The sequence below is a fragment of the Rhipicephalus microplus genome, chromosome 3, assembly GCF_043290135.1.
Source record: "Rhipicephalus microplus isolate Deutch F79 chromosome 3, USDA_Rmic, whole genome shotgun sequence".
NCBI lineage: Eukaryota > Metazoa > Arthropoda > Arachnida > Ixodida > Ixodidae > Rhipicephalus > Rhipicephalus microplus.
Window position 1 is genome coordinate 275,477,602 of NC_134702.1, and position 26,724 is coordinate 275,504,325.

The following is a 26,724-nucleotide window of genomic DNA, read 5'->3' on the forward strand; positions in this document are numbered from 1 at the left end:
AACTTTCTAAAGACCGAAGCCAACGTGCGGCTGAGCCAGACAGGTTGATGGGCAGAACGCGTAGCAGAAGTCTCATTCATGAAGGTTTGCGCGTCGTGATTTATCTCGTAGATCTTGCAAAATGTCTGCGACTGATTTTTTGTCCTTGTGTGTCTTGCGTCTGTAGACACGACCAGCGGTAAGCGAAAACTGTCGGATGGTGTATCCTGGTGTTCTAGCAACGTGGTCAGCTTCTCAACAATACGATACGTATCTGGAGTGGACGCGTCCTGTTCTGTATTGTTCGACGTCATATTAGGCTTTAGGTCCATAGTGTCTTCACCTTTATGAGCTTTATTTGTACTGGAACGCAAGAGCATTGCAATATGCGGAAACAATATTCCATTTGAGATAGGCTAAATGTAAGGGTTCCTTAGGCGAGCGGCTTTCCTTCCTTTCGGCGGAAATGTACCGCGAAAAAAGACAAGGACAGAGAGAATACACCACAAGAACTTATTCAGAACCAAATTCTTCATTGCTTGAACTGAAAATATATGACAGATACTTTTGATGCTCGGCTTAATCCGTGCATGCGCATCGTGGGCAAACAATAAATTTGGAAACCCTAGAGCTTCGCTTTTAGTGGCTGATTGCGATTGCGGCATTCTGTTCGTAGTGTATTCAAAATGTTCATTGACTGTCATGCCGTCTAGCGGAATACAGAAAACTAAGTTCTAGGATGATCAGTAGGCAGACGCTCCCAACCCTGCCTTGTGCCGCAGTGTTAACACGTTAGCAAGAAATGAACACAAACCACTTTGTTGCGAGTATCAATGAATATACTGGGTTGTCCATGGTACGATTGATCTGATTCGTTTTTGCGAGAGGCGAAGTTTTCGTGAAAATCCGTAGCAACTCGCACTATTGATTATGGCCCACAGAGTACATATATCAGCACGCTAGATTTTTTCAGCCGCGTTGGATAGTTAAATGTTATGGTGTAACCTTTGCGGTTGAAACTCATCTTCTTTTACGTGTGTATAGCATTCTTCAGTGCTTTCGTAGTGTATGAATCCCTAACAATCATTGTAAGTAGAAATTAGCGCAGGCTCACAATTTGCGCTTCCCAACCGTGATCTACGCTGAGCCGCTTATTTTTTACCTTCTTTGATAGATTGCAGCACACTCCAAACGATTCCTTTTTTGGCTGGTATCAGAGCGAAATGTTCTCCGCACCCCTAGATAAACATCGGGAGAAACGCCATGTTGGGGTTGTGCAATGACGCATTGGTGGTGCTATCGAAGTCGTTCGGCGGAGAGAATTCCTCAGATTACTTTCAGCAGTGGCATTCAAAGAAACTGTCTTGTCGTCGAGGATTTTTCACTGGACGTATATGGTTGTGAATGCGCTGAGAGTGACAACGACGATGAGAGACCAGCTGCTAACTCACGAACATTGGGTTGCACTTCCCGTCCTGTCATGCGATAATGTTTTTTTTTTTGACGCTCGTAAGTCGCTTTGATTGCGTTTATTGTATATTATCGTTCACCGAGATCTAAATGAAAAACATAGTTTTTCTTTTGCAATGCATGTAGACCAATTTCGGTGATAATTACAAAACGCCACATGCCGCCAATACGCTCAAGCTTGACTTGCGAAGCGAAACAATTAGAGCAATGAAACATGCAATTATGACTGCAGCCCATACTAACTTCTCCTGCACTTAACCGCTGCTGTACGAACGACATTCTTGTGCAGCAAATTTTCAAAAATTGGACGTTGCGAATAGCGTATGAGTGTGCTCGTTTCGATATCCTTGTTTCTATCGCGCAGATGGAACCTGCAATATCCGAGTGCAGCCAATTGCACACTGTTGGAATCTGATCATTGCTTTGACACAAGTGCTACTTAATAGGAAGGTAAATGCCTGTGTGCCATTGAAGAAGAAGCTGCACTATGCTTACAGCGCAAGTACTGACGATGGCGTAATATGTTTGCAAACCATCGCTACGGTAAACATTCAGTCCTAGCTGTGGAGCCGCGACGGCGCGCTACTCGCTATTGGCCTACTCCTACGGCGAATTCACCAGGCTGGCTCGGCACAAATTATGTCGAAATGCCGTTCAGATTATAAGTGAATACTAGTTCGCGTAGTTTTATGTAGCACGCAGAGGATTACGCAAAGCATCGTTGATACACGAACGATCAGCTGACAACAAACACACCCTTCGCACTGCGGCAAGAAATGAGGTAGCGAGCATTCAGCACAAGCGGCTTTGAAAGAGGAAAAAGGAAGAAAAGCGCCCTCCCGTTACTGCCTCTCTTAATTGAGGGCACCTCCACAGTTAAGTGCAGGAAAGGGGGGATGGGAATCGAAGAGACAGAAGAGAAGAGGTAAGAGTAGAGTGGTGAAAAGCATTCGATCACTCGTATCGCGCACGCGCGCAAGAAACAAACGCGGGAGGCGCGATATACAGAAAGGCCCGCCGAGAAGCCGGCGGTGAAGAGATGCGCCCGTCAAGGGGAAGGGAGAGAAAAAAAAGAGAGAAAAATAAGAGAAACCACTGGATAAGTGGAAAGAAGTTAGGGTGCTTCCGAACTGATAGTGAAGGGGAGAGAGTGTCTGCTGCAAAGGCTGAATGCGCCCACGTAGAATAGGAAAGAAAAAGAAGATAAGAAAAAAACAAGTGAAAAAAAAGCCTTCAGGCAGCTCCGAGAAGCCCATGTAAACAAGAACACGTGGAGCTCGTAGCAGGAAGAAGGCGCGGTACGCAGCGCGATGTAGAGGTAAGGGAAAGAAAAAAAAATAGAAAGAGCGGAGTAAGCATACGCGCAAAGAAGGTATGCCACACGCAGTCGATTGGGACTTACAACCAAGAAGGCCAGCGGCACAGTGATGTGCACGATTTCTAACGGATGGGAGCCAGATTCTTGATAACCAGGTGAGTCCTCCAGGTTGATGCCAAACTGTTGGGCATGAGCCTCGAAGGTGAAGAGGGCTCAACAAGCGACATTGCGATCATAGCAATCTGGTAGGGCCCTGAGCGCCACTCGAAGTCCTGTTGCAAGGGCGGTCAGGAGCTCGTTCCTTTTTTGGATCTCAGGTTGCTGCGAGGTTGCAGTAGCAGGCTCCGTCATCCTGGTTCTGTTGACAGTGACGGGCATTGGCGATTGCGGAAAAGCGCGCGGTGTCTGCGTCACTGTCGAGCGCTTTTCGACGACAGCAGGGGCCGGCTGAGCTGTGGCTGAGAGCGGGGCAGTCGTCGTTGTGGTGGGGACGACGGGCGCACTCATTGCAGGACAAGGGGGCGGCCTTCGAGGTCGTGTCACCGGTACCGGAGAGCGCATCCAGGAAGGAGCAACCCTTGATGAAGGTATTGCTGCCAGGGGTCCTAGCATGCTGCGGTGCTTGGGGGCGAGTCGCGGTGCTGTCAGTTGAGGCCATGATGACCACGGCTTTGCGATGGAGTTGCCAGGCTGGACAGCGGGGCTCGGTTGCAGGGTGTTTCCCGCCGCAGTTTAGGCAATTAACGGGGCGGTGCTGCACACGATCCTGGGGCGTGCCTGAGGCCACAGCGCAGGCACCATTCGTCCCGATAGCGGGTGGCGGTTGCGTGCCCGAAGCGGCCGCAACGGGAGCACTGCAGAGGCTGGGGCTGACGGGGTCGAACTGGGTGCCTTTGCTTAGAGAGCAGTATATCCGGCGGGACGGTAGTCCCAGCGAAGGTGAGGGTGGGGCAGTTGCCTCTGCGTACATCGGACACGATGGGCACAGGTGAAGCAATGTTGTCGGCGAGGTCCTCGAAGGGGATCGTTGGGTCCACTCCAAAAACCATGCCAACACAGGTGTTCAGGTCGAGTTGTTTGGTTCGAACCTTGGTTGCACAGATAGTTCCGACCTGGAGTAGGACAGTCAGATCGGTGGTGGGGTAGCTGTCCACAGCAACAAGGTTGCGCCGGAAATTCACCCGCACTCGCTGAGTGGCTGAGAACCCCGAAAGAAAGGCGGCGATCGCATCCCTCGAAGCAGGGAGGAAGTAAGCCTTTTTCCCGACAGGCCGAAAGATGATGGTGGCCGCACATACAATCGGAGGAAGGTCGCCAACAACGTGGGGACCGTCAGAACACGGAAGCGTGCTTGGGGGCACGCCACGCTCACTGGAGGCGGACGCCGTTTGCTCGGCGGCCGCAGTAGTTGAAGGAGATGGGGAGTAGGTGTTGCTGCCAGAGGGGTATCCCTCGCAAATAGCCACGTTCGTGGCAGGAGACGAGCAAGCTCCGGTGTACGCCTCCGCTTTGCTCGAAGCCGGGGAGACAGCAGCAGTGTGATGGCTGCTGACTTTCTGCGGCTCGGTTTTTTTGGAGCTCGCTGGCTTGGCTTGGGCCTGCTGCTGCCGCTGTGTTGGCCCCTAAGATGATGCCGAGGCTGCAAGAACGGCATTCTGCTGCGTTGATTTTTTTTTGGGTGCCTCGTTGAGGTGCCATATGTAGCCCTAAAAGGGCGGCGCGCGAAGAGCGCGGAGCGAAGATTGGAATGAGGACGGGAGCGCAAAACACACCTCCTTTTTGTTTAAAATCTCATCTACCTTTTCGATCATTCAGCAGTTCCTGTTGTATGGGAAAGTACTTTGATGCGATATACATTATATTTATCTCAATCTCAATCGAGTTTGATCAATACTTAGCCAATACTCATGAATCGCAATGTGAACACTTTGACATGGGCTTGTGAGTGAACGTGTGCCTGGTCAAACCGCCGGGAAGCCAGTTCGAGCTACTCTTGCACTGCCCCAGCTCTGCACAACTCCGCGAAAGCTGAGAAAATTTTTGGCCCTGTCAAAAAGCTCAGCCGTTGGCAGATCTTTAAGTGGTAAACAAACATTTGTTGACTTAACAGCCGATTGGTAGCATACGCCAATATTTTGCTATAGGTAGTTAACTGGTAGCGCATATCAAGTTGTCGTCCCTGTGTTTTTCGAGCTTTTTTTTACTAACTAGCCTTCTTTTGTTGCACAGAAATGGTTATATTTCTTATATAAATGTTGGTAGTTTTGCATAAAAAAACGGGATGTTATTATCACTGATTTTGCAGACGATAAGGCAGATGTCGAAGCACTATCAGCCATTAATGAGTATTTTGTTAACGCTGGCGACTACACAGACTCATCTTGTGGGGTAACAGATCCGCCTGTAGCAGACAGAAAGCGTCTATCATACTCACTCTTCCTTACTCCGGTTACACCTTGTGAAGTTGAAAAATTAATCTGTAAAATACGTGACAATGTTGCTGCACGTGTTGACAAAATAGCAGCCAGCCCGATAAAATATGTAGCGTCACTTATTTCACACCCTCTTTCATACATCTTGAACACTATGTTAGAAACCGGCATTTTTCCTTCAGAACTAAAAAATAGCCCGCGTTTGTCCTATTTATAAAGGGGGTGCCAAAAATGTATTATCGAATTACCGCCCGATATCGATTCTACCGGTACTCTCCAAAGTTTTTGAAAGAATAATACACTCCAGACAGGAATGCTTTTTCACTAAGAACCTGATAATCAATAAAGCACAGTATGGGTTTCAAAGGGGTAAGTCCACGGAGTCAGCGCTGTTAGATACGAAAGAGGAGATATTAAAAAAAAAACATGGAAACAGAACCTACATCATAGGCCTTTTCATTGACTTGAAGAAGGCCTTTGACACAGTCAAAAATGATATTCTGATATGAAAGTTGCATGATTATGGTGTAACTGGCGTGACAGCTAAATTAATACAAAGTTATCTTACCGAAAGAAAACAATATGTTAAGGTGGGTAACCTTGTTTTCCCAATGAAAACTGTAAAAAATGGTGTACCGCAGGGTTCAATCCTTGGACCGTTACTATTTATAACATATATTAATGATCTATGTGACATTCCAAGATCCCGAAAGTTAATTATTTACGCTGAGGACACCAACATATTTTTTTACAGGTAGAATACTCATGCACCTTAAAATTGAAGTAAATAATTACTCAAATTAGAAAAGTGGCTTCATCAAAATAAGCTCATGCTTAATATATCTAGAAGTAAGTACATAGTGTTCCAGCCTATTTACAAGTCCTTTGAGGAGGACAATAACATCTTTTTCAAAAAGCAAAGGCTTGAGCAGGTTAAATCGTGAAAATTCTTCAGAGTGTGGTTCCAAAAAAATTGTCTTGGAGTACTCATGTTGATAGTCTCGCATCCGAACTAAGTAAGACTGTTGGGTGTATATTTAAAAAAAATTCACTTATACCAATTTGGCTGAAAAAAGGAAGATATACTATGCTCTTTTTTATTCGCGTTTAAATTATAGTATGCTAGTATCAGGCACTACAAGTGAGAAGAATTTAAATAAACTAGAAATCTTACAGAAAAAAGTTCTCCGCTTATTCGATGATCATTATGGCAACCCAAGGGAGATTCCTAGCAGTCCATTATTCTTAAAACATGGTATGCTGAAAGCAAGACAGGTGTATAAACATAAGCTACTACTTTACATTTATAAAAATAAGCTCCACAGTATTATGGTACCGGAAAGCGCACTCAAATACTCGATCCGTAGGCAACAATTTCGCGTTCCTGCTACCGCCCCGCCGCGGTGGTCTAGTGTCTAAGGTACTCGGCTGCTGACCCGCAGGTCGCGGGTTCGATTCCCGGCTGCGGCGGCTGCATTTCCGATGGAGGTGGAAATGTTGTAGGCCCGTGTGCTCAGATTTGGGCGCACGTTAAAGAACCCCAGGTGGTCAAAATTTCCGGAGCTCTCCACTACGGCGTCTCTCATTATCATATAGTGGTTTTGGGACGTTAAACCCCACAAATGAAGTGAAGTGAAGTGAAGTTTATTTCCTTTCACACAAAGGGGGTAGCCGGGGCTAAAGGCTGGAGTGCCTGACAGAGGCCTCGGCTCCCTTGTACAGTCTGACATAAATAAACGAAAACACATAATTGCAGTGTTAGCTGCATTTGCCAGTGTAACACAATGCTGCCAAGCATGCAGCGTAGACAAAATACAAAGCAATATACAGAATATAAACTTAATACAAGCTTATACAAAGCACAAATCAGATTCGAGTAAATATTTCTTTGTTTGTTTTTTGAATAATTTCAATGCAACATCAAAATCAACATCCGTCAACATTTTATTAATAACCACAGTGACCTGATAATTTAATTTTTGTTTGCCATAGTTTGTGCGCGTTTTGGGGACCCGGTGGATTTGTTTTCGAAAGTGATATGCATCGTTAGACAGAGTAAAGTCTTGAGTGTGCAGTTGATTGCTCTTAATATATTGCAACAGTCGAAAGAGGTAGACTTGGTTCGCTTTAAGCAGATCGTAAGTACGGAACAATGGCAACGTGGAAAAGTCTTTGGGTCGGCCACGGTACCCATGAATGCACCGCAAGGCTCTCTTTTGGAGTACTAGTAGTTTTTGATAGTTAGTAGGCGTAGTTGTTCCCCATACGAGAATACAATAGGTTAACTTAGAATACACAAGCGCATAATACATCTGCAGTCTCAACCACACGGGTACCAGACAAGCTACTTTGTAGAGACAGCCAACACTTTTACTTATTTCAGATGCTAATTTTGACACATGTGTGTTCCATGAAAGGTTCTGGTGGAACCAGACACCAAGAAATTTAATGCAGTCGACCTCATGTATTCTTACCCGACCAAATTGAATATTGGCCTTATATGAATCAGCAGTATTAATTGGCCTAAAAATAATGTAGCTAGTTTTGGATAAATTTAAGGAAAACATGTTGCGTTGTAGCCATGACTGCAAGTTTCCTAAGTACCAGTTTACCGTAGCTTCCGCTTGTACAAGAGATTTGGTTGTAAAAAATATGTTCGTATCATCCGCATACATAATCATGTCATGAGAGCCTGGTAGTTTAGTAATATCATTAATATATATTAAAAACAATAGAGGTCCTAATATAGAGCCCTGAGGGACTCCACAAGTGACAGTTAGTCGGTTAGATGCAACATCATTCACCCGTACGTACTGCATCCTATGACGTAAATAATCCTGCACTAAGTTATGTGTGACACCACGTACACCATAGTAATTCAACTTTTCTAAAAGGATATTGTGCTGTACGCAGTCAAACGCCTTTCGAAAATCTAAAAAGAGACCAAGAGTGTAGTGTTTGTGTTCTATATTTTCAAGTATTTTGTCTTTAATAACGAGTAGCGCCTGCTCTGCGGATTTTTTCTTCAGAAAACCGTACTGGCAAGCAGATATCAGGTTGTGTTTAGTGAAAAAACATTCGAGCCTGCAATTGATAACTCCTTCAAATAATTTGGAAAATACTGGTAACACAGAAATTGGTCGGTAGTTTGACATTTCCATTCGATTGCCACTTTTGTATATCGGACAAACCTTGGCGATTTTTAGGTCATCAGGAAACACACCAGTAGTAAACATTAGGTTTACAAGATAAGACAATACGTCAGATATCAAAGGCGCAACGCGCTTAATGGGGACAGATTTTATATCGTCATGACCTGCAGATACATCATTTTTTAACTTGTTGATTAAAATCACTATTTCTTGAGAGGAACTGGGTGAAAAAAACACAGACTTCGATAAAGAAGTAATATTGTTAATCAATACATTATCAGGTTCAGGTGTATCACCGAGCGGTTTACCAACATTGACAAAGTACTTATTAAAAGCACAAGCTAAATCAAAACCACACAAATTTCCGTCCGGCGTACTTATCTCGTTCAGCGCATTATTATCTTTCCCTTTCGTTAGATTAGCTACTTCTCTCCATACTTTACCACTGTCGTTTTGGAATCTCGTAAAACGCTCAATAAAATAATTTGTTTTTGCTGTCTTTAATTCTTTACTCAGTTGATTTCGATACTTTTTATACTCTTTTAGAATGTTGGGATCCCGATTCTGAATAAAGGAGTGGTACATTTTGTTCTTAGTGCAGATTTTTTCATGCAAATGTTTGGTTATCCACGGCTTTCTGAACTTCTTCCTATTTACTCTTCTTCTAATTAGAGGAAAAGCGTCATTATAGGCATTTAAAAACTTCTTAATAAATTCTGAGTACGCCCTGTACTCAGAAATCAATCAATCAATCAATCAGCGTTCCTGCTACTAGGACTGGATATGTATAGAGCCCTAATTGCAAGCCGCGCCCCACCGCTTATATAAATCATTAAGGTGAACAACTAAATTTTAACCTTTCATTAACGCAATTCAAATATTACATAAAACATCTCCTCATTATTTGAGTATAGTGAACATCATGTTTCCAATAAACTTCTGGCTAGGTTCTACATATGCTCTCACCTTTAGGTACAAAACGCATGTATATACAGTAGCATGTACGTACATAAGGGCAGATGTATGTATTAATATGTGAGTGTATTATATGAATATATCAATATGTATGTGTTTTTTCGGATATGTAATGAAAAGAGCCTCGATGTCTGATTCTGTGTGTCTATGTAGCCTATTTTTTGTACTTATATGTCACCTATTTTTGCTTTTTTGCTATTTCTGTGTTTCTGTTATGCTGCTTCCTGTATTGTTATAATTATTATTCAATGTAGCACTGTTTGCTGAACTTTTTTCGCGTAGCGAAGCCATGTCAGGCCGAATGGCCTTTAGCTTCGCTTCGTTTTCCTGTATTCTCTCCAGAATTAAAATCTGTTCATTTCAGAAAAGCTGTAGTGGAGGGCCCGGTAGTTCGACGACACGTGCTTCCGAATCTGACCACAGAAGCTTCTAGCAGGTTTCCTCAATCAAATATGGCTGCGAACTTGGTCCCATGAAATCACATGGTATTACCTAACATATACCTCAAAGTAGAAAGTACGGCTGGTGCGGTGAAATTTTTTACGAAGGTGAAAATACTTGAGGCCTGTGGGCTGAAATAGGGTGCCTGTTAAAACATCCCATGTAGTAAAAGTTTTTCGGAGACCTCACCCTAGTGTACCTCTCATAACCATAGGATAGTTTTGATGATTGAAACACAATGCCATCGTTCGAGAAGCTGTTGGCTCGCGGTACACACTAATCGGTGCATATAGCACACATGATCACCACGTGTTGTGTGCCGGTCACTTCTCTTTGCTTATTAAAGTACTTAACAAAACAAGAAACACTACAAATCTTTGTCATTCTAAGGGCCGCTTGTACATAATTTCTTTAACGAACTAGAGTCATTATTGAAAAAAACTCCGCCATATCCACGAAGTGAATGATGATGAGTGGGCGAAGCTCCGGAGGTAAACCTGGTAAACCATGAATCCTCTGTACATTTTGCCCACTCGATTTTATTACATCGCTCCCCCTAGCGTACGTCGCCGCACTAAATCGAACGATTGCCTTCAACCAATGACACGCGCCATATGTGACATCATTCCTATTTTATAAGATATCGCGTCTTTCATCATCTACAAGTACCGCTTTCTAGTTTATAACATCTTGCATCTTTTCATCATCAGCTACAAGTACCACCATCTAGTAAACACTACAAGAACTAAACGAGAGGTGGCTACATACAGGAGACGGTGCCGCCATCTAGTGAACACTGCAAGAACTGAACTAGAGGTGGCTACATACAGGGGACGGTACCGCCATCTAGTGAACACTGCAAGAACTAAACTAGAGGTGGCTACATACAGGCGACAGGGGACGCACAGCCCACGCCCTAAGGAGCTTCGCCCTTAATACGTAAGATTTTACATACCAGTCCACGAAGTAGTTAAGAGGCAAACCGGAGAGAAATCTGAAACTTTCGACTCCCAGGTGTTTTTTAGGGTGCAATGACATCGGAAAGTTAGAGGTCCTCTATCGTTTTCCCTCCATCAAAATGCGACGGCTGCGGCCGGTACCGAACCTACACCTTTCATGTCGCCAGCCGCCGATCCACATAGCCGCTGTTCCATCGCGGTGGTATATCTACAGTGTCGCCACAGCCACCATAGTGCTCCATAAAAAACGTAATAATTTAATAAGTAACATTGTGAGATGGGGGGCTATACACATACAATCTCTCCAATGTTAATTACCGCGTTTTCAGGAGGTTTTCATAGGGCTAGATTTCTAGCGGCATGCCATACAGGTAATTGAGAGTAGCTTAGTTAACTGCGATTCTCTGATGACATTTGCCATGTTGATTAATCCGGGGAAACAATTGCGAATAATAATTACTGAAATAGGCAGGTAAAGCAGGGCCATGCGTCAAAAAATTACTATGCAGGAAACTAAATTTATGTTCAACAGTTTTTGAAGAAAACAGTGCTTTGCGATACCCAAGGAGACACTATAAGTACTAAAATAAGTTCTTAGGAAGCGTTATGATCGCAGACGCGAACCGTGAGATCGAAGTGTATAGACGAGTAAGAATGTTGTGCATATTTGGCGATTATGCTTAGATAATGAATTACAGTTCACCACCATCTTTCAAGAGAAAACGTTATAACAAGCCGCATCTTACCGGTAAATACTTATACGCGAAGAAACATGAATTTTTACGAAAAGGGAAAGAGAATTGAACTAAAACTGAGTATGATGCTGCGTTCCATGAAAATATATATGGTGGTTATAACCTTATTATGGGCAAGAAGACAGACAGCTGAGTGGGCTTGAGAACAGATGCTTGTTAAGATTATCTCAGTCAAAATTAAGAATGCTGCGAGAAGGCCAGAAAGCCGGTGACCATTAATAGAGACAGTACTGATTTTAACGGAAGAGAAGCGCAAAAGCGGAAGGCATAAAGTTAAATGGGCAGAAGAGATTCAAAAGGTTCCGGAGTTAACGTGGGCGCAATATGCTGATTGGAGATAGATGGGAGTTGCATGTACCCCACAATCAGCATGGTCATTTTGCTTATGATGACAATAAAGACAACTATTCACTCGTAAAAGGAGAATGCGCAAGTTTGATTACATGAATGGTACACTATTAGAAATATTTGTTATATATTTACGGCATCGTTACTGCGACAAAAATCGTGTCAAGAGGCCAATCAGGTTTCATCCTTGGCTTTTTCGGTGAGTGTACAATGTTCTTAGCTTTCATTCATTCAGTCAGTAAGTCAGCCATTCATTCATATCAAATGCACTCGAACGACTTAGCATTTTACAAGGGAGTGGAGTACATGTGTGCAACAATTGGAGGAAAACAAATGTTATAGCAAACAATTCAAATAATATATAAAGGGGCTGCCGGGTATTGTACGATTTCCGCTCGCGAAGTCATCTACGTGAAGTGGTAGACGTGGAGCGAAGCAGGAATCTCTGCATTGCTTTCAACCTTACGTTTATTATTGCATTATTACACTTTAATAATCTAGCCTTCAAAAGAATTTCATTGAATGAATGATTACGCCTCAGTTATTCAGAAAATCTTATATTCTTTCATTTTTTTCGACTGTGCCAAAATATTCCCGTCTTGTCAAAACAAAGTAATCATATTTCCCTAGCCTGGATAATCCCAAGTTGTTGACTTGCATTAACCGCCGGCTTCCTGGGTGGTCTCCCTTAGTGGGTGAAAGCCCAAGGAAGAATCAAGCAAGCTTACAATGCTTTCCTTGTGAACTTATTGCGTGAAGTAACGTAACTACCATCCTTAGAGAAGTAAGCCGTTTAAAACACTATTTCACTATTCGCTACAGTTGCACTGCCTCCACAACTACCTCTATGACGAACGCAAATGACTCTTATTCTGTGCTATCTACGTTAAGACATATGCACGCCTTTAACGGTGACTCACAGTGTGCATATTTCGCTATGGATGCGAAAATGCAGTATGCCCGTGTGCTCAGATTCGGGAGCACGTTAAAAAACCCCAGGTGGTCAAAATTTCCAGAGCCCTCAACTACGTGATCTCTCATAATGATATGGTGGTTTTATGACGCTAAACCCTACATACCAATCAATCACAGTGTGCACATGTCGAATCAGTGCAGACTTGTACTTTTCTCCAGCTCTGCTAACGTAGAATGTACCGCTGCGTCCGCCAGTGGCAGAGCCGGGAAGGTGGAGGTTCAAAACCCTTCCCCACTCCGAAATTTTTCAGTTTTGCATGAACATATATAAACGCACACATGCAAACACAAACATACATATAAGTACACTAGGGTTCTCGCCTAGTTCGAAATGCTAGAGCCACGGTCACGATTAAAACCCGTTTCCTTCAGTTCGGGAGTTGAGCAGAGTAACCTATGACAGAAATTCTGCAAAAGAAAGAAAGATAAAAAAGAGGTAATGAAATATTTTACTTGGGATTCAATTCCGCGCCGTGCCGAATCGCCTGCGCGTGAGCTACACGGTCGGTCACTCAACCAACTGAGTCATTATACCAGCCAGATGTGCTGTGATAAAATTTGTCTTATCAAGTTACTATGGTCCAAGGCTCGAGTCCGTGACGAAACTATGTTGTAGAAAATGGCAATTCGGAACGCATTTTTGTCACGCATACAGATGATTTTGCGCTAAAACCAAAGCTTAGTTTTCGTACAACATAAATCTCTAGAAATTTGCAGATTTTGGCCTGGTTTTTATGCGGCTTTTTTTTTGTCATGGAAAAGAAGTTGTGATTTCATTGGCATCCATAGGGCCCCATTGTGTATATTTATTCACAGTGGGAACAGAACCGGAAGCCCCAACATTAACAATGCTGCATTTGAGAAGTGCAGTACAGCTACTAGAACTTGTCCCTTTAAAGGGCCACTCACCAGGTTTGACAGTTTTGAGCTGACAAGGGCATTGTGTAGACGAGGTGTTCGTGATCACGTCTGCCAAATTCACAACGTTACGCGCCGCGGAAATGGGTCAAATTTCAAGGTGAATGCTGCTCCCCCCTCCCCTCTGCCGGCGTACGCGTGGAGAATGAAGGCATTGCGTAATCGTAGGCATGGCCCTACGTACACAGCAACGCAGTGACGTTGGTCCTCTACGTAGACGATTCTGCTCTGACGTTGTCAACAGTATACCCGCATTACAAGTATCTTGGCTTAAGTCCCACATTACAAGTATCTTGGCTTATGGATCACAGATGACCTGAATCGGACAAAACGCAATAACACAGTAACTAACACTGCAATGCGCAAATTGTTCTTCCTCAGAAGAGCATTGAAACTCTCAACCCCCTTCATCTGCCTTCTGGCTAATAAAACAATAGTTATACCGACTCCGGATTATGCTTCCATTATTTGGGACCCTTTTACTAAAAATAATATCAACAAGCTAGAAAGAGTGCAAAAAAGGCCTTTCGTTTTATTTATGACAGCTTCGAGCGCACTTAAATTACGGAACTTTCGACTCGAGCTAATCTACCAACACTAACAGAAAGAAACCGCATATCTAGACTAAAATTTCTATATCAACTAACAAAGAGACATTACAAGACATCTCTGAAGTTCTTTCATTTTCGTCCGGTTATGCAACTCGACGAAGGCATGAGAGCACAATAACACCCTATGCAACCCGTAACAACTGCTTTAAATATTCATTCTTTCCACGAACTATAAACGACTAGAACAAACTAATCAACACCGAAGTTTTACAGCCATCCTTAACATTGTTTTCTTCTAGCCTCGATAAAAGTGTTTAATATAGCATGCCAATTAGGCTCTGTCCCCATAAACGTTCGAATTTTGCATATTTGGATTGCTTTGTGCGTACTTTTGTTTCTGTGTGTTTTTATGTTCCTGTTTTGAAAATTTGTTCGTCTTCATATTGAGCATTCATGTAATTCATGTAACCCACTCTGCGAAAATTCCTAGTTGGGATGGCAGTATTCATAAATTATTAAATAAATATTACATAAAAATACCACGTGACATGGCGAATATTATTTAACACAACATGCGTAGTTTATGTATTCGTTGCTTTAAGAGATGAATAAAACGTGAAAAAAAATGATGAGACGCAATAAAAAATTGTGCGCATTTTTCTTTCATTTTTTCCCGTCAAATGCTACGAGATGCGGGGCTAATGTGCCAGCGTTTTGCAAGCGTTCGTGTCTCCGCGGTCAGCGCATCGAGCAGACTACAGCTGTGGAACGCTGCTACGCGTTCGCGCACTCATTGTGCTCATCTACTGTACCGCTTCTAAGACAGCGTTTCCAAACCGTCCCGCAGAAACAGGCAGAAGACCACAAAACAACGCTGGTCAAAAAAGCAACGCTGCTCGCGTGCTCGGGTGTTGAACTTGTTCGGGCACGTCATGTACACGTCACCTCCTGGTCGGATGCCAGAGAGTGTGCGGAAGAGATTCGGGTTGCGAAGGCTACGCGGTGAAGCGGCAATGGTTTCCAGCTCGCCTCCTCTCACTCTCGTTTCGTGCCGCTTCAAAAAACCTGTTTTCTCCGCTCGTAGGAAACCGATTCGAAAAATGTTTGTGGCAAAATGTTCCTCATCGGACACCCAAGAACTTCCACTATCTAACTAAAATTCGGTATGGGGCCTGGTGAGTGGCCCTTTAAGAACTTTTGAAACTTGCGCCTGTACAATTTTTCATCTTCTGAAAATGACCCTGTCCCATTGAAAACGCGCAAGCTTTTGCTAGGAGCGCTGATTGGTCAGTTTCCCTGAAAGCTGGATATGCATTCGTCGTCTTACCGTAAGCGCGCAATGCGTGGCGTCCCACAGTCCTTTGATTTACATCCATTCCTGATTGCACCTGAAACTTCCTGCACGCCACTGAGTTCCCAAATCTAAGCCCTGGAATCCTTACGCCTTTCCATAGACCTCGAAAGACTTCACACCCGTTGTATTCCCATGACGATATGTGGTTCAACATTGCAGCATTCCTCTTTTCTTTTGCTGCCGATATTTTTTCGTGTGTATCCACATATCTATATCCCTTATTTACACATACTCCGAAGTACTTGTACTCGCTTACACTCGGTAATTCTAGGCCATGTGTTGAGACCGCCTGGTCTTACCAATCATTGAATACCATTCATTTTTTGCAATAAATCCAAATCCTAGAGCCTCACCTTCTCTACCGTATATATCTGCCAGCCACTTTATATCGTCTTTACTGTCTGCAAATAGGACAATATTGTCTGCATGGATGAATGAATGAATGAATGCATGGATGGATGGATGGATGGATGGATGGATGGATGGATGGATGGATGGATGGATGGATGGTTGGATGGATGGATGGATGAATGGATGAATGAATGGATGGATGGATGGATGGATGGATGGATGGATGGATGGATGGATGGATGGATGGATGGATGGATGGATGGATGGATGGATGGATGGATCGATGAATGGATCCATAGATGAATGGATGGATGGATGGATGGGTGGATGGACGGATGGATGGATGAATGAATGTGGCTGTACCCTTTAGATTGGGTGGCGGCTAACGCCACCTAGCCATAATACTTAGTAAACTAAGCACTAGATTTATCTTTTTTCTCTTTAAGTAGTGAAGTTGAGGACTGGTACTTAGCAGCGAAGGGTTTAATTTTCACTCGTGCCTTGACTTTAGCCACCAATCACATAACCTTCTTCTAGTTAATTCACATAACTGCGAAGACGGGAAATATAAGTACTGCGACGGCAGATCAAATGTCAGCTAGGCTAAGAAAGTAGTTATTCTACAGTTGATTGCATTAGTAAAACAATCTAGGTAAAGCAGGAATTTAAGTTTATGCCAAGTATAGCCCTCACAGTCTATTTCACTTAGTGGTCTTGTGCATGCGCAACCCTCCGGGTATTGGCCTTGTACCCAGATATAATGGCTTCGCAGCGCCATTTATTGCCCCACATTCCATGTCTAGCGGCGGAACCACAGTAGAGGGGCAAGATGCCGGTAAGACGCCGCGGCACGAATATGACATCCGCGAGACGTCACATATGACCTCTCTGCGAAGCAGGAAAAGCGCACATTGATTCACTCTGATTTCACTTGTACTATCATTGGTGTTCCCTACGATTTGTGGAGACTTGATTGACGCTTCAAGATGGTGAAATACGGCCTCGTCTTTCCTTCACTGGCAAATGCAGCTGTAGCAATGACCAGTTTGTGTTTGTGTGTGTACTTTGCAGTTCGACTCGCCTTACGTGCGCGCATGGGCGTCAACGGTGGACACAAACACAGACGAGGTAGCACTGAACATCCACTCGTTGTGGATGGCCTTCATTGGGCGCGTCCAGGAGAGCCGGCGCCATGTGGTCGAGGAAGAGACGACGCTCCAAGACGACATGGACAACAGCTTCCTCCCGCAGCGCATCTACACCTACACGCGAATCCTGCGCCGCTACGAGGAGCTCGCCAACCACGACTGGCAGGCGAGTGACAAGATGCCTCCGGTTTCTAACAATCGAGTATATATTTTGATACTCACCCGTACTAAACAGGGTGAACCGCCATAATGGTCTAGTTGTGATGGTGCTCGACTGCTGGTCCACAAGTCGCACAATGAAACCCCGGCCACGGCAAACACTTTTCCGATGGAAAACGGTAAGATGTCGCGCATCAAGTTCAAAAACCACGATATGCTTATGAAGGATGCTGTCGTGGAGGGCTCTGAAATTTTCAACCGTTTGGCGTTTTTTAGCGTGTACTGGCGTCACACAGTACACTACCATTTCTAGTTTGACTGTCGTGGACAAGATCAAACCCGCGACTTTCACGTCAGCAGCCGAGCAACCTTGACACTGTTCTTCTGAGGCAGACCATATTATATTATAGCGAAAATGACCAAGTTCCGTGTGCTTGCATTGAGGTGCTCGTCAGAGAACGCCAGGTGATTGAAGTTTCCAAATCCTTTTTCTACGTCATCTCTCGTAATCCTAACCTGGGTTTAGGACCCTAAACCCTAGCAATAACGATATCTTAGACAGGCTATTTCAAGAAATTTTTCCAAAATACTCTAAAGTTGGAGAAATGCGATATTTGGTACATGGTCTCACAACTCTTTCAACAGACATCATTTACGATGACATCAATCTTCGAGCTAGTTTGATGTTTTGAAGTTTATTGTAAGATCATGAATATACAAGTTGCATGGTTTATAAGTATTTCTAATGTGTAGTGGACGTTGTGCACATCGCTGTAGCACTAAAGTGATGTGTTTCCAGAGTAAGTAAACTTTAAAGTGAAACTGAAACCGACAAAGGTGCCAGACGAAACAAGAAGTAATGCGGGAAGAGGAGGAGGAAGACTGGGTGACTGGCGCGTGGAAGGCCGGAGGAAGATATCCCCTTCTTTGGGTACGAGCCATTTGCACAGGGAAACAACAACAACAACAACATGGGTGCACCAGAGCTGTTCGTGGGGCTGTCAAGGCTGTTGGGTTCCGGACCTGAGCTTGCGGACCTGAGGATGACCTCGTTAACCGGCAAGGATGTCGCCTGCTGTGCCAAGTCACTGTGCCAGTGGTCTCCAGGGGGAACTTTATGACTGACACTGCGATTGTTTGTCCGCACAACACCTACCCTCAGCTATGCCGATCTGCCGACCCCGACATCGCCGACGCTCCATCGCAGCACCACCGTGACCTTCCAACATCGACCAAACTGTGAGAGGAACTGAACTTCTTGTTTTTCTGGACACTTTAACTCGATCAACATAACCTAATCGAGACTATCGAACAATCTCTTTGTGTATTCACTATTTTCTTTTCCTGTATCGTCTGTAATGGCTTTTTAACATTTGCTCTGCCTAATAAAAAGGATTCTTTTTTGTTTTTGAATGCGAAGCATTTCTCAGGGAACTTCGGTGACTTTGAGCGTGTTTATCTATCTATCTATCTATCTATCTATCTATCTATCTATCTATCTATCTATCTATCTATCTATCTATCTATCTATCTATCTATCTATCTATCTATGTATCTATGTATCTATCTATCTATCTATCTATCTATCTATCTATCTATCTATCTATCTATCTATCTATCTATCTATCTATCTATCTGTCTGTCTATCTAGCCGCCTACGAATTTTAGCTCTCCTGGCCGTTTCGATAATAACATCTATGCCAAACTTGGTATGGCATAACATGGACTCGATGAAGAACATATTTGGCTAGCCATAACATGAAAATCATACTATGTATGTTATGAATGTCATGATTTACATTTCATGGTCCTGCAGTTCTTGCGGTGGTTTCTTGCCAAGGCATGTTGCGAAACTGGTCTGGTATGGCGTGAATGCATGGCGAACACAAGCGACAGACCCTAACATAAGAATCATGACATGCGTGTCATGTACGAACATGACTGCATGCCACGCTCATGATTCGCTAGCGGCCGTTTCGCTAGCTTCACTTATAGCAAATTTGGTATTACGGGACGTGAATGTATGACGAAGGCATGATACTGGAGCAAACATGATAAACATGACATGCTGTCATTTAAAATTATGACTACATGCTACGCTCATGATGCGCTCGCGGCCGTTTTGCCAGCTTAACATGTACCAAACTCGGTATTACGTGACGCGAACGGACGACATAGGTAAATGTCACATCTAAACATGACAATCATGGCATGCGTGTCATGTAACGACATGACTACATGCCACACTCATGATGGGCTCGCGGCCACTTCGCTAGCTTCACATGTACTAAACTCAGTATCACTTGGCATGAACGGACGACATAGGTAAACAACTCGTCCAAACACGATAATCATAAAATGCGAGTCATATAAGTACATGACTACATGCCACAGTCAAGGCGCCAATACATTTTGATGTGACGCAGTACGCGTGCTCACCTGCGTTCATTTTTTCGCGTCACGCCGGCGTTGCAACACCAGGCGCCGGTCCTGCCATATGCTCTCAGGAGCGCGCCACGCTGCGTTGCTTTGACACTTGCGCATTTCAGCGCCTCCGGCATTCCTCCGTCCCGAAAAGAGGAAGACGCAGTGTTGTCTGGGTAACGCATCAGCGCGAAATGCAGCATGTCTCATTTCGCGCCGGTTACCGTCGGGCCGCGCCTACGGACGCTGGTCATGCCTGGCATCATACTATAGAGTGCTCGCGTTTTCCTAACGTAGCATCACTGTACTCGGCGTGCGCACGTGTCAACGCTACATTGGAGTATAATGGGCCCTGTACTAGTATAATGGACAGATTAGCGTCCGCTACGACAGGACAAAACCATGTGGTAAGAGGTGCACGAACTGACGGTGTTCGGAATGTCTTCCTCTGAGTCTTTAGCGTAAATCCGATGTTTTCTTCGTGATAAATGCGGGCGCAAGACATCCAACTGCTTCATTCGACTAAAGCAACAATACTGTACGTATTGCCGAACGACTGTTCATAATGCTCAAAACTTCAAATGTAAGGGCTCAGGCACAGACGTCGCTTGCTGTGTCTGTATAAGAAGAAGCACCTTAAACAAGAGTCAAGACTCCAGCTTACGAGAGAAAAAAACGAGGTAGGAGCGCTTTTTGAAACAAAAGTTTAAGCAGCTACAACATGCCAGTCTTGCAAGGATTATTGTTTAAAACGGCGGTAACTGCTCTTCGTGTATGAGGCTGCAACAGCGTAATAGTACGACGGCTGCTATTCCCGGATACGTTATTGAAGGGTACCATGACAACCCTACTGTTGGCTGATGGCAGTGCGTCTGAGGCACTTGAAGGCGACGTACTTGTCTCGTCTCCCTACTTTTTAGGGGTGGTTGTGGTGAGTTGCCTGGACAGCCTGCTTTACGACGTCATCACCGGAAATGTGCCAGGGTCTCGGGGCCACACAAACCCAGATAAACACTGGAAGGAGATGTCGGTTAATCCTATATGCCCACCTCTGAAGTGGCAAGGATGCAACGCGAAGAAGGTCCACTCAATGCCCGCTGTGATCCTCGCAACGGCCATAAGGAAGAAAGAAGAGGAAGTAATGAACCTTATTCAGGTCTCCTGAGAGAAATTGCAGCAGCAGCAGAAAGATTACCAGAGTTTCGAAGGTTGCAGAGCTAATGCGGGCAAAACCTTCAAATGCAAGAGACCAACATCCTGCTCGTTTTGCATACGCGATGATCTATTATACCAATCTTATCAGTTCTGTCCTGGCAAAATGATCGAACAAGCGGTAGTACCGAAACTGTTGCGTGTGCAAGTTCTCCAATTGTTGCACGTAAACTCCTCTCCAGACACTAAGGTATCAAAGACTACCGAAGGGGTACTGAGCACTTTTTACTGGTCTGGTGTTCAAGAGTAAATCAAGAGGCAGTGAAGTCGTGTGATGTGTGCCAACGGACGTTCCGAAAAGGAAGATTGAGTAAAGAAAATGTTTCAAATTGGTACAACAGTAACGACATTTTGCGTTTTTCAAGAGGGGGTAAAGAAAGTGAGTGTTTGATATCTGTAGTGCTTTAGTTTTGAGAATACTTCTTGGTAATAAATCTTGCCGCTTCATTTTTTTATTGGTTCTAGTTGATCAATGAGATATAATGGATGTGGGTTCTAGATGATGAATGCATATTAAATCTTTCAGCAGGCATGTTTAATGCATACACTAGCAATTTAGTGGTAGAGTTCGCCAAGTACAGCTTCCTTTTAATGAATCAAAGTGTTTTTGGTGCCTTACTGGTTACGATATTCATGTGCTCTTTGCATGATGGGTCGGATCATAAATGGATTTCGAGATCTTTAAACACGGATACTTTTTCAATTGGGACACCTTGAATTTTATACTGGCTCAGTCCTGTTTTATGTGCTCTTGCAATGTCTTGACTTCAGTTTTGGAGGTGTTAATTTACATTTGCCCTGATTACACCGAAATACGAGAATAATAAGATCAAAATCTAATAAATATTATTTATTTATTTATTTATTATACCCTCAGGGCCAGAGGCATTACAGAGGGGAGTGGTACAGAACAAAGGCATAACATGAGGTAGCATGGTTACAAAAAACGTTGTGTACATAAAAAGGAAAAGGAAAGACAAAACAAATTAGTATTATCGCAACAGTGTGGTCACACAAACACAGATTAAACATCAGATATTTCTGCATATACAATATTGGCTAAGGCAGCACGGAACAGTTGGTTATCGGTGATACCCGCAATTTCAGCGGGAAGGTGGTTCGATTCCCGGGACGAACGGGGCAAGAATGACTGAGTGGCAGATTTTGTATGATAATAGTTAATGCCAACCTTGTGACGGTGGTCAATGCGATGGGAAATGTATAGTGGTTGGGGTAAGAGTTCGTTGCGCAGGAAGGAATGATAATATATTTTATGTAGCATGGTTAACCGAAAAAGTTTCCTGCGTGATGATAAAGAGGGAAGGGAAAGGCTGCTTTTCATTGAAGATATGCTGGCAATACGGTTATAGTTTGACAGGATAAAGCGAGCAGAATTATTTTGAACAAGCTCGAGAGAAGCGATTAGATTTTCTTGGCTTGGATCTCATACTGATGCTGCGTACTCTAACTTGGGGCGTATTAGGGATTTGTAAAGCGATAATTTTAGTGACGATGGGGCTCTAGAAAAATTGCGGCGTAAATACCCTGACATGCTATTAGCGTTGTTGATGATATGTTCAATATGTGTTGACCAGCTGAGATTAGTTGTAATGTGCACTCCAAGGTACTTATATGATGTAACTAGTTCTAAAGCTATGTTGTTTAGGTAATAAGTTGACTGATGCTTGGGGTTGCGGGATACATGCATAACCTTACATTTGTTAATGTTTAATTCCATCAGCCAAGTTTCGCACCAGTTAGAAACAGCGGTTAGATCAGACTGAATGATTCTAATGTCGTCACTATTATTAATCTTACGAAATATCACACAGTCGCCTGCAAACAAATGAATATTAGAGCACAATTTTGAAGGAAGGAATTAGCTTGGATGATGTCAATTTCCTGTAATCGATGCATTCATCTTCAAATATTGCGATATTAGATAAAAAGTTATGTTCAATGTCGTTGATGTAAATTATAAACGAAACTGGTCCCAGGACTGATCCCTGGGGAACACCAGACTTTACATGTGATGATGAAAATGTATGTTCATTCACATCAACGTATAACCTGTGGGTGGTCAAAAAATTAGTTACCCACGTAATAATTATGCTGTTGATGTTCATGTTAATAAGATTCAGAATTAAGTGGTTGTGTGGCCAAATGGTCTTGCGAAATCAATGAATCAACGTCCATTTCAAAAGCAGCGTGAATGGCTTCGTGCAAATGCGCGATCAATTCAAATAATTGAGTTTAATATGAAAGGCTGGGAAGGAAACCATGCTGAATGTTGTAAAATAAATTTTGGTCTGATATAAATGTAGTGAGAATAAATTTTAAGATCTGCTCTAGTAATTTGCAGCATATTGTCACGTGCGGCCTGCGAGAAAGACGAAGGCGACAGTGCATACGCGCATCTGCACGCTTTTGTGCAGAATGCAACAACGAGAAAGACGAGAAACTCTATGGCACAAGGTAAATAGAAATACCGACCCGCTGCTGCTTTCTCAGCGTCTTTAAATACGACCTCTATCTTCTCGTCGCGACGCTGGTGGAGGTGCTGGGGCCTGCAACTTGATGCAGGAAAGCGTTTCTCGGGACCGTACACCTAGTCCGTAGCCTGAACATCTTGTTACGACTCGAGCACACCGATTCAGCCGGCGCCTACTAGGCCTAAGCCCAGAACTCTTGACTGCATCTCCTCATACCAACACGACGGCCCCTTCAACCTCAGCGAATCTTCCTACAGTCCAGACGAGTCTTCCTTACCAGGTAACTTTTGAGCCTCCTCGTGTTCCCGAAGTCTTCCATGGAGAACCGCATGAAGATGTCGAGGACTGGCTCGACCAGTTCAAGCGAACCGCTGTGGTTAATCGCTGGAGCGCGCAAGAGAAGCTTGGCCACGCCTACCCAGCAATGGAGCCCCGCCATGGTGGTCTAGTGGCTGAGGTACTCGGCTGCTGACCCGCAGGTCGCGGGATCAAATCCCGGCTGTGGCGGCTGCATTTCCGATGGATGCGGAAATGTTGTAGGCCCGTGTGCTCAGATTTGAACGCACGTTAAAGAACTCCTGGTGGTCAAAATTTCCGTAGCCCTCCACTACGACAACTCTCATTATCATATGGTGGTTTTGGGACGTTAAACCCCACATATCAATCAATCAATTACTTAGCAATGGAAAATAGCGCTCGCACATGGTACGAGAACATGGAGCCTACTTTGCAAACCTGGGAAAATTTCCGCCAATAGCTTCTCGAAACGTTCCTGCGTGCGGACCGGCGGCATCTCACACAACAGATGATTGAAGCCCACGTGCAAAAGCCGAACGAAAGTGTCGCCACGTTCGCTGAGGATATGACTCGTCTATTTCGCGCGCTGACCCTGACATGCACGAGGCGAGGAAAGTTCGTCACCTGATGCGAGGAGTCTAGGAACCGCTTTTTTCCGGCCTTGTACGAAATCCGCCAACAACAGTCGATGAATGTATCATAGAGGTGACTGTCATCGAGGGGACACTCCGGCAACGATGCCGCCACTTTGACCACCTGCCCAACCAAACGTCTGTTGGTGCCGCCGCTCAAGACGCTGCTGTTTTTGAAAGCTCTCTACGGCAAATGACTAGGCAAGTCCTGCGGAATGAGCTGCCGAGCCTCCAGTTGCTTCTGTTGCAGAAATCGTGCGTCACGAACTACGGCAAGCCTTTCCATCCCCGGCGCCACCACCTGAACCACGTCTATCGACCAATGCTGATGCCGTCCGCCGTCACCTTGCCGTCCCAGAAAAAGCACCCTTTCAGCCACGGCCCGTTACATTGCCTTGGTGGCAGCGGGAACCTGTGTGGCGCTCACCAGTATGCCAAACTGACTTTTGGCACACTGCCCACAGTCGACCCCTTTGTTTCCACTGCGGTGAACCAGGCCACAATTCGCGCTACTCTCGTAACCGGGAAGCCCGGTTTGGAAGCTTTTCTCGTCCCGCTTCATTTCATTTTGAAGATGCTCGTGACCATGGTGCTGATCGCCTGCCGAGCAACCAAGCGTCTTCAGCAAGTCGTCGCTAGCGGTCTCCCTCACCTGCACGAGGTCACACTTGCCCGAACCGCTAAAGCTAGGCTGACGCCGTCAGAAACCGCTCCCCTAGCCCGTGCCAGGGAAACTAACTGCCGCGACCTCCGGGGGCAAGGTTGCCAATCGCCGAGACGACAAAAAGACCCTCTCGCCTCTACACAAAGACGACATGACGACGGTGATGACGAAGACGATGACAACCACGAGTACTAATGCCGATGAATTTGTACGTGCCGACCTTAGCGTTATTATAGACGGACACAACGTAACAGCACTGGTTGACACTTGGGCTGACTTTTCCATTATGCAAAAAGAGCTCGCCGACCGCCTTAAAAAGGTCAAGACGCCGTGGAGTTGGCCGAGCATAAGGAGTGCTGCTGGACAGCTAATGACGCCAACCGGTAAATGCATTGCTCGGCTCGTAATTGGTGATTCGAGCTTCGTTGCCACTTTTGTCATTTGCGAAGTGGCCATTGGTAAATAGAGGTCGACGAGAGAGACCGTGAGAAAACTGCCTTCGTGACGCCCGACGGTCTTTATGATAATAAGGTGCTTCCATTTGGGCTATGCTCAGTGCCAGCCACTTTTCAGCGTTTCATGGACACTGTGCTATCAGGACTGAAGTAGCAGACATGTTTGGTCTGTCTAGACGACGTTATTGTCTTTTCAGCTACATTCGAAGAACACCAAAGTCGATTATTCGCAGTTCTACAAGCTATACATTCGGCTGGCCTGAATTTAAAATCAGAGAAGTGCCATTTTGGTACTTTGCTTCATAGCCCACGTGGTCAGCCATGAAAGTGTTCGACCTGACCCGGGCGAAATTGACGCTGTCGCGAAGTTTCTCGCACCGCATGACAAAAGAGCAGTGAGATGCTTCTTAGGCCTCTGCGCTTATTACCGACGATTCATCGCCAACTTTTCGTCCATTGCGGCGCGTTTGACGCGGCTCACATGAGAGGATGTCCCCTTTCTTTGGGGTGAAAAGGATCAAACTGCATTCAACATAATACGCCAACGCTTCCAAACACATCCGGTTCTTTCGTACTTTGACCAGGAAGCGCCAACATCACTTCAAACTGACGCAAGCAATGTAGGCCTGGACGCCGTACTAATACAATGGCAATATAACTCCAAAAAAGTGATAGCTTATGTCAGCAGAGCTCTCTTATCTCACGGAAAAGAACTACTCGAGTACCGAGAAAGCGTGCCTTGCCGTGGTCTGGGCGGTTGTCAAATTTCGGCCGGATCTGTATGGCCGCTCAGTCAAGGTGTTCAGCGATCACCACTCGATTTGCTGGCTCACTAACTTGAAAGACCCATCCGGCCGTTTAGCACGCTGGAGCTTTCGACTTGAGTTTGATATGGCCATAATTTATAAGTCAGGGTTATAATAAATAAAGCACACCGACGTAGACTGTTTCTCGCGGTCACTTGTCGAGCCTGCCGCTATTATTGACGAGTCTATGGACGCCACATTCTTGGGAGTCACCAACACGGCCACTATTTCATAAGAGCAGCGCAGCGACCTTGACCTGCTTCCGCTTATCGACTTCTTAGAAAAATGACGTAAAGACGTGCCGCGAGTTTTTGCAAAAAGGCTGTCATCTTTTTGTTTAAAAAACGACGTCCTATACGAGAAAAACTTTTTTCCTACCGGCAGCCCGTACTTGCTCGTCATCCTTGCATCACTGCGAAAAGAAACTCCAGAAGCCTGCAATGATGAAGTCACCCCC

The 26,724-nt window shown here is 44.6% G+C and overlaps 1 protein-coding gene across 2 annotated transcripts in view; it reads left to right on the forward strand.

Annotated features, from left to right (window-relative positions):
• The window catches only part of LOC142804276 (uncharacterized), a 545,204-nt gene that overhangs the window by 509,795 nt on the left and 8,685 nt on the right, over nucleotides 1-26,724 (forward strand). For both annotated transcript variants that reach the window (XM_075891027.1, XM_075891028.1), the window contains one exon: nucleotides 17,050-17,292. In XM_075891027.1, the coding sequence (XP_075747142.1) occupies nucleotides 17,050-17,292 (243 nt within the window). The remainder of the gene's footprint in view (nucleotides 1-17,049; nucleotides 17,293-26,724) is intronic.